At 35.5% G+C, this 13145-nt stretch overlaps 1 protein-coding gene across 2 annotated transcripts in view; it reads right to left on the bottom strand.

The window, feature by feature from the left end:
• Window positions 1-13145, bottom strand: part of WDR25 (WD repeat domain 25) — a 62399-nt gene that overhangs the window by 15044 nt on the left and 34210 nt on the right. For both annotated transcript variants that reach the window (XM_062576853.1, XM_062576854.1), the window contains exons 3-4: window positions 9706-9853; window positions 411-541 (exon numbers count right to left, since the gene is read on the bottom strand). In XM_062576853.1, coding sequence (XP_062432837.1) covers window positions 411-541; window positions 9706-9853 — 279 coding nt within the window. The remainder of the gene's footprint in view (window positions 1-410; window positions 542-9705; window positions 9854-13145) is intronic.

The following is a 13145-nucleotide window of genomic DNA, read 5'->3' as shown; positions in this document are numbered from 1 at the left end:
ACAACAATTGCTTCCAAATACAGTTTTAAAATTCTACCAGAAAATTCTGGGTCATGTTACTTTTTAAACATTTAATCTCTAATATTTAATGATGAAATGACATCATTCTTCAGTAGCAGAGCCCTCAGAACCTTTGCATAATGCCCTACCTAAAAGTTTACAAAACTAAAAAAAAACACTTAAAAAAAAACCAAAACAGAAACAGCTTTTAAAACTGTTTTGCTCTACAATGACCACAAGTGGAGCCCTGACTTACTGCTCACATTTAAGCACTTGGCAAGCATAATTACTATTTTACCTCCTATTCCCCAAAAGGGTCCTTCATCACTCCCTTGAATTAATGCACATTAAATAAACTTAAAAAAGCAAAGGGGTGGGGGGTGTGGGGAATAAAAAGAGATTTCAATTACCTTACAATTCCTTATATCCCAGGCTTTAACTTCTGGGCTGAACCCTCCGCAAATGAAAATATTTGAATCTGTAGGGTAGAACTTCAGTGTGCTGATCCTAAATTCATTTTTGCTGCTAAATATCTGCTTCCCTAAAAGAAAATGAGAAGTGAAGATGAAAAAAAATGTGTATAAATTGAAATATTTTATTCATTTTAATCCAGTTGCAAAAATACTTAGGCAAAGTTGAGTATGTTTACATTAGCACATTTCAAGTATCTGGGACTACTTAGACTTACTGAAAAACTATGAGCCTTGAGCTCACTGATTTCCATCCACATTCAATTCGTTCTGCTTATGGGCTTCTACACCACCCTACGAGAGAACAAAGTGGATTGGCACGCTAAGGAGAGGAGCTCCACGGAGGTCCCAGGGCAGCTGACATGCCGAGTTAGATCTACAAATCCAACTGAATGTTTCTCTATAGAGAGGCTGTAGTCTTTCTTTCAGTAGGATAAAAATAACAGCTCGAGAAGACAACTACTGTCTGTATAGAAATCCTACATCCCAAGCTACACTCCGCTCTTGAGTTTAGTTATACTTCTGCGAAGTAAGAGAGGAAACTTCATCTTCAAAGTGAGAAATAATTTGCATACCATCATACCAAGGCAATAGCTGTTCCCATGGCTACACTATTCTCAACATCTAATTGTGTACACTAATCTTCGCAGGATCCTTTGGTTAATATCAGTTGGCTTGTAGACACTTTCAAAGGCAATGTAATTAAGCTAGATTAATTTATAAGATTTTTCCACAGTTCACTGCTTTTATCCTAAAAAATTCATAATATTAATGTACATTTACTGAAATATCATTTTAAAATAGAGCATGGGCTGAAATAAAACATTTTTTGGCTTTATAATTTCAATTACATTTTATATTTTACATATCTGTAAAAATCTACATTAAAGTGACTGTGTAAGCCACAGTGAAGGTGCTGAAAAGTCAAAAACTTAAAATAGTCATCAAGCTAGATCTTCAGCAAACAGAAGTTGCCTTAAGATAAGTTTTCTTAAACACGCAGCAATACTTTGTGCTAAAAAAAAAAAAAATAAAAAGTTAGTGATGTGTATAAATGCTGATCATTAGGTGAAGAATAGCAAAACTTCTCATTTATATTTTCCATGTTAGTTTCACCATTTGGAACTGATTTATTTGATTTCATTTTCAGTTCCATTTTCTCTATTTGCTGAACTCAACTTACACAGTCAAGAGATTAAGACTTGCCATACTATTTATTTACTCATTTTGAAGTAAAACTTTCTTTACATTGTATGTTCTCTTTGAGCTAGTAGGGACAGGGAGAGGGCAGGGAGGGTAGTGCGTGTGTGTGTGGGGGGGGAAGGACTGCAATTCTACACAAACATCAGCTTTTGTAGTTTTTTATGGATTCCTCTCAATGATCCATGCAAGATCTAAAGGGTCTCTGTCAACACTGCAGGAAAGACTAAATTCAGTCTGTGAAGTTCCTCCCCGAAAAGAGAAATGAGAAGTAACAAGGCAGCCCTCTGCTGCCTCATATGCAATATGCTCTCTCCTCATGGGAGCTTTCAGTATCTTGATGACTGTAAAAAATATTAATAATAAATAAATAAAACAGAAAAGGAAGAAAATATTAGCGTCACAAGGAGTAGGAGCACCAAGAGATTGCTTGCATTTATGCCACTACCAGGCAACATTTGCAGGCTTTAAAAAGCCACATAAACACACCTTGCCCCATCATCCAGAGTGCTTGAGAAAATACTGAATTTCCACATGGACGCTCACCAGTCAGTTTAATAGCAATTTGCTTCGAACGCACTTGGTACCTGCTAGTACCTAGTGTAATAAAAACTCCGGGAGTATAATCAAGATGCTTTTACTGCACTATAGCCAGAAATTAGAAAAACTGCAACCTACCTGTGCTAACCCTGTCAACTGGCTTCATAAAGGACATACAGCATCAAATCGAGCAATCGCAAATCTCCATAAAGTTTACTGCCCAGATGTATACATAAGCGATCTAGTGAAACTCATTTTCTAACCTTCTGATATACATCAACTAGTTAGCTGACTTTACTGAGATCTGTTTCTATCTCCATAGCAAGACATTGTATTTTTCCCCGCCTCCAGAGCATACATTTTCCTCCCACTGTGCTCCCAACAGATAATCTAGACCATGTTTCTGTAGCCTAAGGCATTAGAAAGTCACATAAGACATGACCAAAAAAAGACATGCACTAAATTCAAGATGCATGTCCTCTACTAACTGTAAAATCTGTTACCATTCCACAGAAATAAAGATGGATTTAACATAATTTGTTATTAATTCATCTTCCCATCTCATCCTCTACTTCCAAATGATCTGATCATTCACTGAATATTTTTCCAGAAACTAAAATTCTAATTCCCTACTTCATCACCCCGTATCTTAAAGACAGATATACGCACTGTTGGCCCTTTTCTTTTCTTCTAGAGTCTGTTATTTATCCAAAAGCTCTTGGTGACAGTCACTAATGGCACTGATATTATTGTAGGTCATTGCATAAATTTTATTAATAAATACTAGAGGAAACAATTGGAGCATCTAATTTACTTGTGTAATCTTTAACTTGCTTCCTTTTCCTAAGCTAAGCTGGTACCTTACTGTTCGATGTGTATATTAACCATGCAAGGTATTTGGTTGGTCTGAGGAACAGTCATGACACGTTAATCTTAAAAACTCAGGTTCTTCAATTAATACTTCAAAATTAAACACTCTCTCTTATTATTCCTTCTCTCCCCAAAGCGAAAATCAATCCAACCTTTGTTTTGGAAAGATCAGCAAACAGCATTCTGAAGACTTTGGCATTGCTAGATGTATACATAAACTTTATTTCACTGTCATGTCACAGAATAGAAAAAGACTAGAATGTAGAAAGAAAACATGGTAGCAGAGAAGCAGTGGATAAGGTACTCCAAAAGGGAGAATCACAAGAGTACACTAATAAAACTTTCCTAATATTAGAACAAAAATTATACAGTATGCAGAATCTAACCAGATTGCTTGTCATACAAACATGCCTGGACCAAATTCCCTGCTATGATCAAAAGCAAAATGGCCTTTCCTAACATGCACATAACCACATTTCTTAAACTCTTCCCTTTTAAGTATTAGGATTGCAGGGCTAAACAGGCAAGATGCATTCTATATACACGTAAGAAATGTCTGTACCTGGAAATTTTTCAGAACTTCAATAACCTGGTTAAAAATATTCATCAAGGGATGGATCAGATCATTTTGGAAGATGATGTGTAGCAGAACAGTTTGTGTAATTCAATATTATGAAATAGTGAAATTCAAGTTTTAGCAGTTTCTTTTGTTGCAATTTCATTTATTGTGTTTTACTACTATGAATAGAATTTGTTGCTTTTCACACTGCACTTGTGACTGCTGTGATGGGACTTAGCCCCACTGTTTGAGAAATCCAGTTTCAGTGTTTTCTCAAGATCCTGCTCCATGTTTCTATCGTTCCCCGTCCAGAGCTACATATACTTTTCCCCACAGTTATTTGGCTTATTAATACTAGATACATACGCAACCTTTTGGAGACTGATTTTATATATTGGAAGAGGTTTTTTTTGTTTGGTTGGTTGGTTGGTTGGTTTTTTTTAAGTTGAAGCTTCCCTTATCCATAATGGGATACAACAGATTTTATTGAATAAGCTTGTACATTTATTGTATACATATTTACTGTATCTTAGTTCCTAAAGGTGGCATAATAAAGATTCAGTCAACTCACAGGCTGTGGAAAATTGTTTTCTGAAAATCTGTTTAGCTAATTGAGGAAAAATCCATGCCACAGACCATTTTGCTGTGTGAAAGGTTGCTATTCCAAAGCAGAAAGCAAATATTTCTTTCAATCATTCATTTCCACAATTTTGATAACAATATCTACTACATCTTTACAGTGTGTTTTATACTCTTAAGGTGCTTTATTTCAATTCTTCATTCATTAAAGGCCCACCAGTAACACACACAGTGTGAAAAAAATCTTTAAAGAGACCTTGAACATATGTTTCTGCTCATTTTACTCTGCAGCCTACTGTGAAACTGCTCAACTATGAAATCAGATATTTTAAAGGCTATTTAACATTGTGATTTTTTCCACAGAACACTGAGCACAGCATGCTTCTGCAACTGTGTTTAGTGGTCCTCAGGTTCACACTCCTACCTGAGTAATCCAAAAACATTCACTGCCTTACACTAAGCTATAAAGAAAGGTGAAGTCTAAGACACAACATGAGAGTAAACTTCTGATACTGTGAACAGGTTTTTTTTTTTTTTTTTTTTTTTTTAACTATTTCTGCATTCGTCTTGCAAAGTAGACCAAGTTTCTCTACTTCATTTACACAAAATGACATAAGACTATATATAGAAAAAAAAGTCCCATTACAGTCACAATCTATGATGTCTGCTGCTCTCTCAAGCACAACAGTGACAGAAGAAAATTAGATCGATCAGACGTGATTTGTTCTTAACAAATTCATGTTGACTGTTACTTATCTCTTTTTTACTCTTGCTGTGCTTACAAATTGTTTCATTATTTTTCCAAGAATTGAAGTTATACTGGCTACATGCATTTCCTAATTTTGTTTTCTCTTATAGTTACAAGTCTGTCTGACGAGGCACTTAAAATATGAAATCATTTTAATATTTACCCTTGAAAACATCTCCAAAATAAACATATTCTTTCTTCTTATTGCAAGGACTTTATATCCAAGAATATAAAAAACAATAAAATGCTGTTACCTCACACCTAATGGAACATGACCACTAAATTATGTGCAGTATGTTACTTAAAACTACTAAAAGAGGGTTTTTTTTTGGCAAGAGACATCTGAATAAACCTCTATTACTAGGAAACTGGTGACCTCACTTCAAAGACACCTGTGTGAACCCAAAAGGAAAAAAAAAAAAATATATATATATATATATATATATATATATATATATATATATATATATATATGAACACACACACACACACCAATTCACTCTTTTTTCTGCAGTGTCATTTAATACCTTGGCAGGGGGGAATAGGAAAAGAAAGATGCAGCTCTCCTGAGATGAGTATTATATTCGTGCGCTCAAACTTTTACTTGAATGAATACAATTACGTTAATGACAATAATAGTGTATTTGTAGGACTACCACTTCTTTAATTATATATATATATATAATATAAATAAACCAGGGCAATTTAATTCCTTCTACCTCAATTGTTCGAGTTTTCTTTCCATGTTCTTTGCTACAGCATCACAGAATCAGGTAGGTTGGAAAGGACCTCTAGAGGTCATGTAGTCCAGCCCCCTAACTCAAAGCAGGTCCAGTTAAAGCAGGTTGCTCAGGGGCCTGTTCACTTAAGTTCTGAAAACCTCCAAGTACAGAGACTCCAGTCTCTCCAGACAGCCTATTTCAGTGTTTGATCACCCTGAAGCTGAGCCAAAGTCTCCCGTGTTCTGAGCTGCATTTGCTGCTTCTCACCCTTTCACTGTGCATCTCTGAGGAAAAACCTGGCTCTGTCTTTTCCGTATACTGGCTACACACTCCCTAACACAGATCAGGATGCAGCTGGCCTTCTTAGCTGCAAGAGCACACTACCGATTCATATTTAACACTGGGATCCTCCCGTGTTTTTCTGCAAAGCTGCTTTCTAGCCAATTTGGCCCCAGCCTGTCCTGTTACACAGAGTTATTCCATCCAGATGCAGGACTTCACATTTGCTCTTGATGAACTTCACGAGGTTCTCGTCAGCCCATCTTTCCAGCCTGTAGTATCTTCCATCTCTTGGCCATCCAGAACTTTCATTAAATAAATAGGACAAGGGGAAAAAAGTTTGATTGTATAAAACCATAGGCTTTCACAGGTGTGTCTTCTACCTTTGTATCAGGATTTCTCTGCCAACAAGTTCAAATCTGAAAAACACACCAAACTGTTTTTGCTGACTAATGATGAGATTTCAGTGTTTGCTTCTGATATAGAATCATAGAATCGTCAAAGCGGTTAGGTTGGAAGGGACGTCTGCAGATCATCTAGTCCAACCCTTAAACGAGTGGCCCATATGAGTACTGAACCCACAACCTTGGCATTATTAGCACCATGCTCTAACCAACTGACCTAAACCTATAGTTTAATCTAAGACTATCTTGTTAGAAGAAAATGAATATATGACTCTGACCCTAGCCATACCCACCACCTACTGTTAAACATGTCTTCAGGATTTTGTCATTCTCACTATACTAACTATACAAACCTGTTAGTATCATTTTGAAGAAAGAAAGAATTTTGGATCCATCAGTAGTGGCAGGCTGCACACAAAGAGATGAAGGCTGAAGTTCAGTTTACTTTTAAGTGATCTAAAGCTGTCTAGATATATATGATGCCCCTAAATTCCCACTAAAGTCAATGGAGACTTTTTTATCATTCAAATCATTAAGAGTTAAAAATAAAAAAAATCTTCAAGACAAGGTAATACCCTAGGAAGAGAGATACCTATGCTTAAGTCCATTCTTTGGAAAAAAATTCCACGGAGAATTTATTCTAGCACTGTTTGTTATTACAACAAAGCTCGCACTTTTTTTTGAAGAATCTTGTAACTAGCTGTCATCAGACACAGAACAAACGATCAGCTAAACTATAATTTTGATTTAATAAGGCAACAGCTATGTTCCTAACAGAAAAACAACTCAAAACAACACAAAAAACCTCAACAGTTAAACAATGTTGCCTGTACTAAACCATATTTGCAATGATTCTGAAACTTTTCAAAGCAATTCCCCTAAGACTATTAGGCTTATTTTGGTAGATGAGATGTAACAACTGCTACAACGCAAATGTAACATAAGAACTACACTGAAAACAAGGATGAGAAAGATTAGAATTCAGTAAACACAACTAGAAAAATTTTGAACCAGAACAAGAGTAATAGACAAGTAGAGACCCAAAGTATTCACCGAAGACAGTATTATTATTTATAAAATCCCATCAGCATGCACTTACTGCATTTAAACACAGTGGCAGTTAGTTCATTCTAGCAATGAAAAGTAATTAAGGCCAAAGACCAAAAAGTCTCTTCCCTTTGAGAAGGAACACTTCTAACATCTATCTGAAGTTAATCAAAGAAGAAGTCATCTCAGCACTGATGACTAGTGAGGAGAAATGAATGATTCTATGAACTAACGTAAATCAAAATCTTATAGCTGCCTTAGTGTTTTTCAAATGGAAATTAAGTTTTTTATAACAGCTTGATTTGGATTCCAGAGGCAAACTGCTTGCCCTGTTTCTCTGAAAGAATTGAATGAATTGTGTGAAAAACAGAGCATCTGGGGAAAAAGGGAAGAAGGAAAAAACAGGGGAAAAAAGTAGAAACTGAACTGAATGTGCATGAAATTAGAATAAAATTTCTATCATTCTTATCACATTTTTCTAGATCAAGTTTGTAACACTGAAAGTCTGGTCCAAACCTCAACATTACCGCCACATTTCACAGGACCTTCAAGAAATCCTGCGCTCTTGAAATAAGGTAATAATGAATATCTAGTACTCTCAAGAATTCTTAAGTATTCATTTTGCCCTTACACCTACAGTTTTAAGTACTAGATAACTCAAATATCAGACTTGGTAGATAAAGTTTTACATATCCCGTTGCCATTGCCTGAAATGCTAGGCTAGCAAATGAAACACTAAAAGTAACCTAATCCAAAAGGCTATTCCATTACTAAATATGTTACTCGAAGATGTTTCCAAAATTAAAATATATGAATGGAATTCTTTGTAATTTGTTCTAGAATTTTATAAAATGAGATTTTCTCTACATACACTGAGAGTCTATTCAAACAACTTGGACATAAAAAACGTATTCTACTGTTATAAATCCCACTAATGATAATAACCCTTCTGTTTATAATTTGTGAGCACTGCACTCAAAATTAAATTAATCTGGATTAGAAAGACCTTGTTTTATATGAAAATGAGAAGATTGCTGCAATGAGACTGAAAATAAACAATAAAAAGTCTATACAATTAATGTCTTGATACAGTAACATTAGTTATATGCCATAACCTATGGTATATGATGGATACCTAAGCTTCTTTCATTGTTATAAAGCCAGAATATTCCAAGAATATCAATATTCCATCACTGGTGCCACATGTTTCACATTCTCTACTCACAACAGCTCCCTTGCAGCCATCTTTGAATTCAAAGTCTTATGGCATGACAAAAATTGAAGAAAGAATCAGTTCCTAGAACATGAAAAGAACTTGCTTTTGGTGCAAACAACATTCACAAATTTCCCGTTAATTTGATGGGGCTCTCCAGATACTTACATACAACAGTTCTTTATTTTACATAATAGAAAGCGCTCCTAGACAAAAAAATACTTTTAGTTTTTGTACATAATTATTTCACTTTTTTTTCTTTTTTTTTTCCTTCTTTTTTTTTTACATACAAAACTGCACATTTGCAGGAGTTAGAAATTTAAAAATAAATTAAGTACAAAAAATGCGATTGCATCTCTTGAGTTGACAGTTTTAGGCCTTATCCTGCATTTATACACACAGAGATATGATCTATTACATACAACCCCAATGAATGTTACTGTATCAATGCTGATAACATACATAAAAGATAGGAGAAATATAGCTGATAGAATTACTTTGGTTTGTTAAGCAGACACAAGACAAGACAACATCTAGGAAGTGTTAAGGACACAACAATCAAATTCCAAATCCAAGATTACAATAAAACAACACAAATTCAGTCTCAACAAAATTTAAGTTTCTGTACTCTTAATTAATCTCCTATTCAGCAAAAGAAATTCATTTAAAATGTAATGAATGGATAAAATACAAGTCTACATTTAAATTAACCTTATGTATAACTGTCACTGAAGAAAACCTTAAGACACTCTTCAAACACTTTAATGAATGTTCATGACAGTGTTTGGCAAATAAATATGCAAGATTTTGTTTCAGACTGTTCATTTGAGCAACGTCAGACAGTTGCATGTGCTAAGAAACGTAAAGATATTCTGTACTTCTTCAATACCTTAAACTATTCTAAATTTGCCATGTTTTTTTTCAGTGAGGACATATTTCAAGACTTCTGACTTTGATTTGTGGATAACTTAACTTTGGAGCTTGTTAACCTTTTATTTTCTTCTGAAAATAAAGGTATCTGTATTCAAAAAACATCACAAACAGGGCTAAAATATATTCTTACGTGATCGTTACCTGTTTCAACATCTGTTAAATGAAGCATGGAATCAAAGCCCCCACTGAGAATTCTTTTTCCACAAGGCGACCACTGGGCAGCTCGGACAGCGCAGTAGTGACAGGAGTACGTTTTTAAACAGCAGCCTGTATCTACAGCATCCCACACCTTAAAAAGAAGGATAAGAATATTTTTAATTAGAAAAGAATCCCCTTATTTGTTTCCAATGTACTGAAAATAATCATGGCAAATTTTTTTTTTGAGATAACTTTGCATTCCAAATTCATATCTGCTAAGCTGTAAATATGGGTTTGAAATAGCTGCATGGTACATTGGAATAAAGGTATTTTATTAATGAAGCAGAAATCAGTAGTAAAGCATCCTCATATGACTTGTATTATTTCCTGAAATGTCTAAATTGTTCTCAACAATTCATGTTACATTTTCACTTTTATATTTCCCTCCTATCTATGTGTATGGACATATCTGGATTCACTTTCTCATTAACACTTTTTTCTTCCAAGATTTTCACCACTATAAGATTTTGCTTTCCAAAGAATAAAAGGAAGCCTAGAAGATTGCTGCCCATTTATAGGCTATTACCAGGCTTTGAGATGTCTATACAAAGGATATCATCACATATTTTACTCTTGTACTTTAAAATTTTAAGTACCATTTTCAAACTCCTTTATTTCACTGAGGAGGCAGGTAAGAGTATTATCATGCAACTACATAGAGACTTCTAAGGACTGTCTTAAGTCCTCTTTTTTTTTTTTTTTTTTTTTTTTTAGCTTCTTATGGATAGAATTAGGCTGATACTAAGCACTTCTGAAAATTCCATTCTGCTGATTATCTAAAATTTTTTAAGAAAGATAAGGAGATAAGAATACAAGAACTAGTGCTTTGAAAACACTAGTACTCCAAATAGTCCATTATTTTCAAGAAAGAAAAGCAATTGTTTTCAAAAATCACATTCTGGAAAATACAACAACTAGTTTTAATTGTAAATTCAGTTACCAAATGTGGTTCACAATAATCAAAAGCACATTCTGTCACAGTGCTCCTTTAGTCGCAGCTTAAAGACAAAATTAGAAGTTAAGCAACAAATGACCCATGTGAAGATCCACTATGCTCACTTCTGTGAAGTAATAAGCTATCAAAATTAATTCCTCTATTAATATTCTGCTTCAATAAAACTGAGATTATAAAAATCTTATAATTGCATAATATGCTATTACATCTGTTAACTGAGTGCACCTAATTAAATTTATACTAAATACTATGATCACACTGGTAAACCCTCACTTTTTCATTGCTAATATTAGCAATACAAGTCAGTCAACAGTTTAATGGTGTTTCATGATTTTACTGCATTTCCAGTCATAAACAAAAAACCTAGGCAGTTCATTGCTTTAAAGTCACCACCAACCTCTGAAGCTCGCAGCGATTAGTCACTACCATTTCCATCCCGCAAAGACTTGTGTTTTTCAAAGAACACTGCTTATCAGCTTGGAAAGCTTTTCTGACTTCTCTATACTAATCAACAACTAAACTCGAAGACCATTGCTTATACAAAGCCTGCAGTAGGCTAAGCAATTTACAGAACCCCCTAAACAGCTTTCTTTAATGAGACCAAATTCAGCCTTCACTTATGTCTATGCAACAGCAACGAAGTCAGTGTTAATATACAATTGACTGCATATCTGTGCATTTTAAAAGACATTAAAAACAAGAGTAATTCAATCAGTTAGAAAACCTAAGCGTGTGCTTTCTTGTCGTAACAGCACAATCCATAATGCAAAAGAACATGGCAAGGAAAAACACCTAAGCCTTCTAGTAATGTTTTTTTATCCTCAATTAGATTTTCTTCTTGCTGCACAAAAAGGACTTGCTGACAACATCATTAGTAGAATAGCCCACACTCGTAAGACAACATTCATTATAGAAAATTATTTCAAAGTCTCTAAAGCAGATTGTAGTTCTGCAATGCTAAGCAACCAATTATTGTTAATTACTTGAATAGCTAGTTAACACTGTAACCACGCTGGCTGTATCTTAAGTATTCCACTCTAACCACAAGAAAAGAAATCAGGAAAATTTTAATATTAAAGTGCCTTTGAAAATAAGTTTCTCAGCTTTAATGAGTTTTAATGATCATTTCAAGCCTCATGGTATTAAAAAAGGGTTAATTGTGTCTTGGAGGGCTTTAAGTTAATGGATAAATCAAGATAAAAGGAAAAGCAGGTGGTACATGCTTCAGATTTTTTCTCCTGTCATGTTTTAGTAATTAAGTATGAAAACTCAATTTTCACATGAAGGATAAAGTAAAGCAAGCTCAACAGTGTTGCTTAGTTCCACCTTGATTAAAAAAAAAAAAAAGCTGCATAAGTGGAAAACAGAGCATGCCTAATGCTATATGCTTTCCTCCATTTTGTCAGGAGGAGGAAAAGATCTACTCAATGACAAGACGTAAGAAGCATAAGGAAAAATTTATTAAATACCACACGTATTTCTACCATTACGATTTCCATTGGCTCCTTTCACTCGGTAACGGCTGTGCTGGAATGTCTTTGTGAATCAGGGCAGCGTTGGGGACAAAATAATCTCAACTAGAGGAATCTCACTTAATTGAAAGTTTATGTTAATTAGCAATGAATTAAATTACTGGTTCAGGTGTTGAGAGGGAGAAAAAAAAAAAGAGAAGAAAAGATGAGAACTCCAAGAATTAAACAAACACTTAGGGAAACCTTTCCCCAGGCTCAGCTTCAGACAAACACCTTTCTTTCCCCTTCTTAGCTTCAGTTTCCCTCATTTTTGCTGCACATTACACTCGCATCCTCCTAATCCCTTTCATGAGGCAGCAGGCAGCACAGGAGGTTGGGGTCACTGCCTCAGGTTTCTTTCTGCTGCTTCTGGCTTCCCACTCTTGTCCGCCACTGGCTCTTTCCTTCTTACTGCTCCTCTGCTCCGGTGTAGGTCCTCCATGGGCTGTGGTCCCTCAGGGATGTTCCTGCTCTGGCACAAGCCATCCGCGGCTGTGGTCCCTCAGAGGCAGGCCTCCTCCGGCATGGTGCCTCTCCTTCCAAGGCAGCACCCCCATGCATGTCCCCAGTCCCTTTCCATGCGTCTCCCAAATGCATCTCTCTATGTATCTCCTCACATGTCTCCTTCTGTGTGTCCTCCTGTCTCCTCATGTACCTCCTGCCCCTAGCAGCTGCCACTCTTAAACATGTTTGAGCAGAGGTGCCAGGTGCTCCTCCAACTAGCTTTGATTTTGGCATGCATTGGGTTGTTTTTCATCTGTTCCAGAGCCAGCTGGAGCCAGCTGTGACAAGCACTGGGTTGTTCATTACTTCTTCCTATCCAGGGCACCCCTGCAGCTCCCACAACCAAACCCAACCGTTTATGCCCAATGCAAACAGTTAGTTCAGAACAAAGGAGTTGCATCTCAAGAGATGGT

The sequence above is a fragment of the Rhea pennata genome, chromosome 5, assembly GCF_028389875.1.
Source record: "Rhea pennata isolate bPtePen1 chromosome 5, bPtePen1.pri, whole genome shotgun sequence".
Taxonomy (NCBI): Eukaryota; Metazoa; Chordata; class Aves; order Rheiformes; family Rheidae; genus Rhea; species Rhea pennata.
This window is presented reverse-complemented; position numbering and strand designations above follow the sequence as displayed.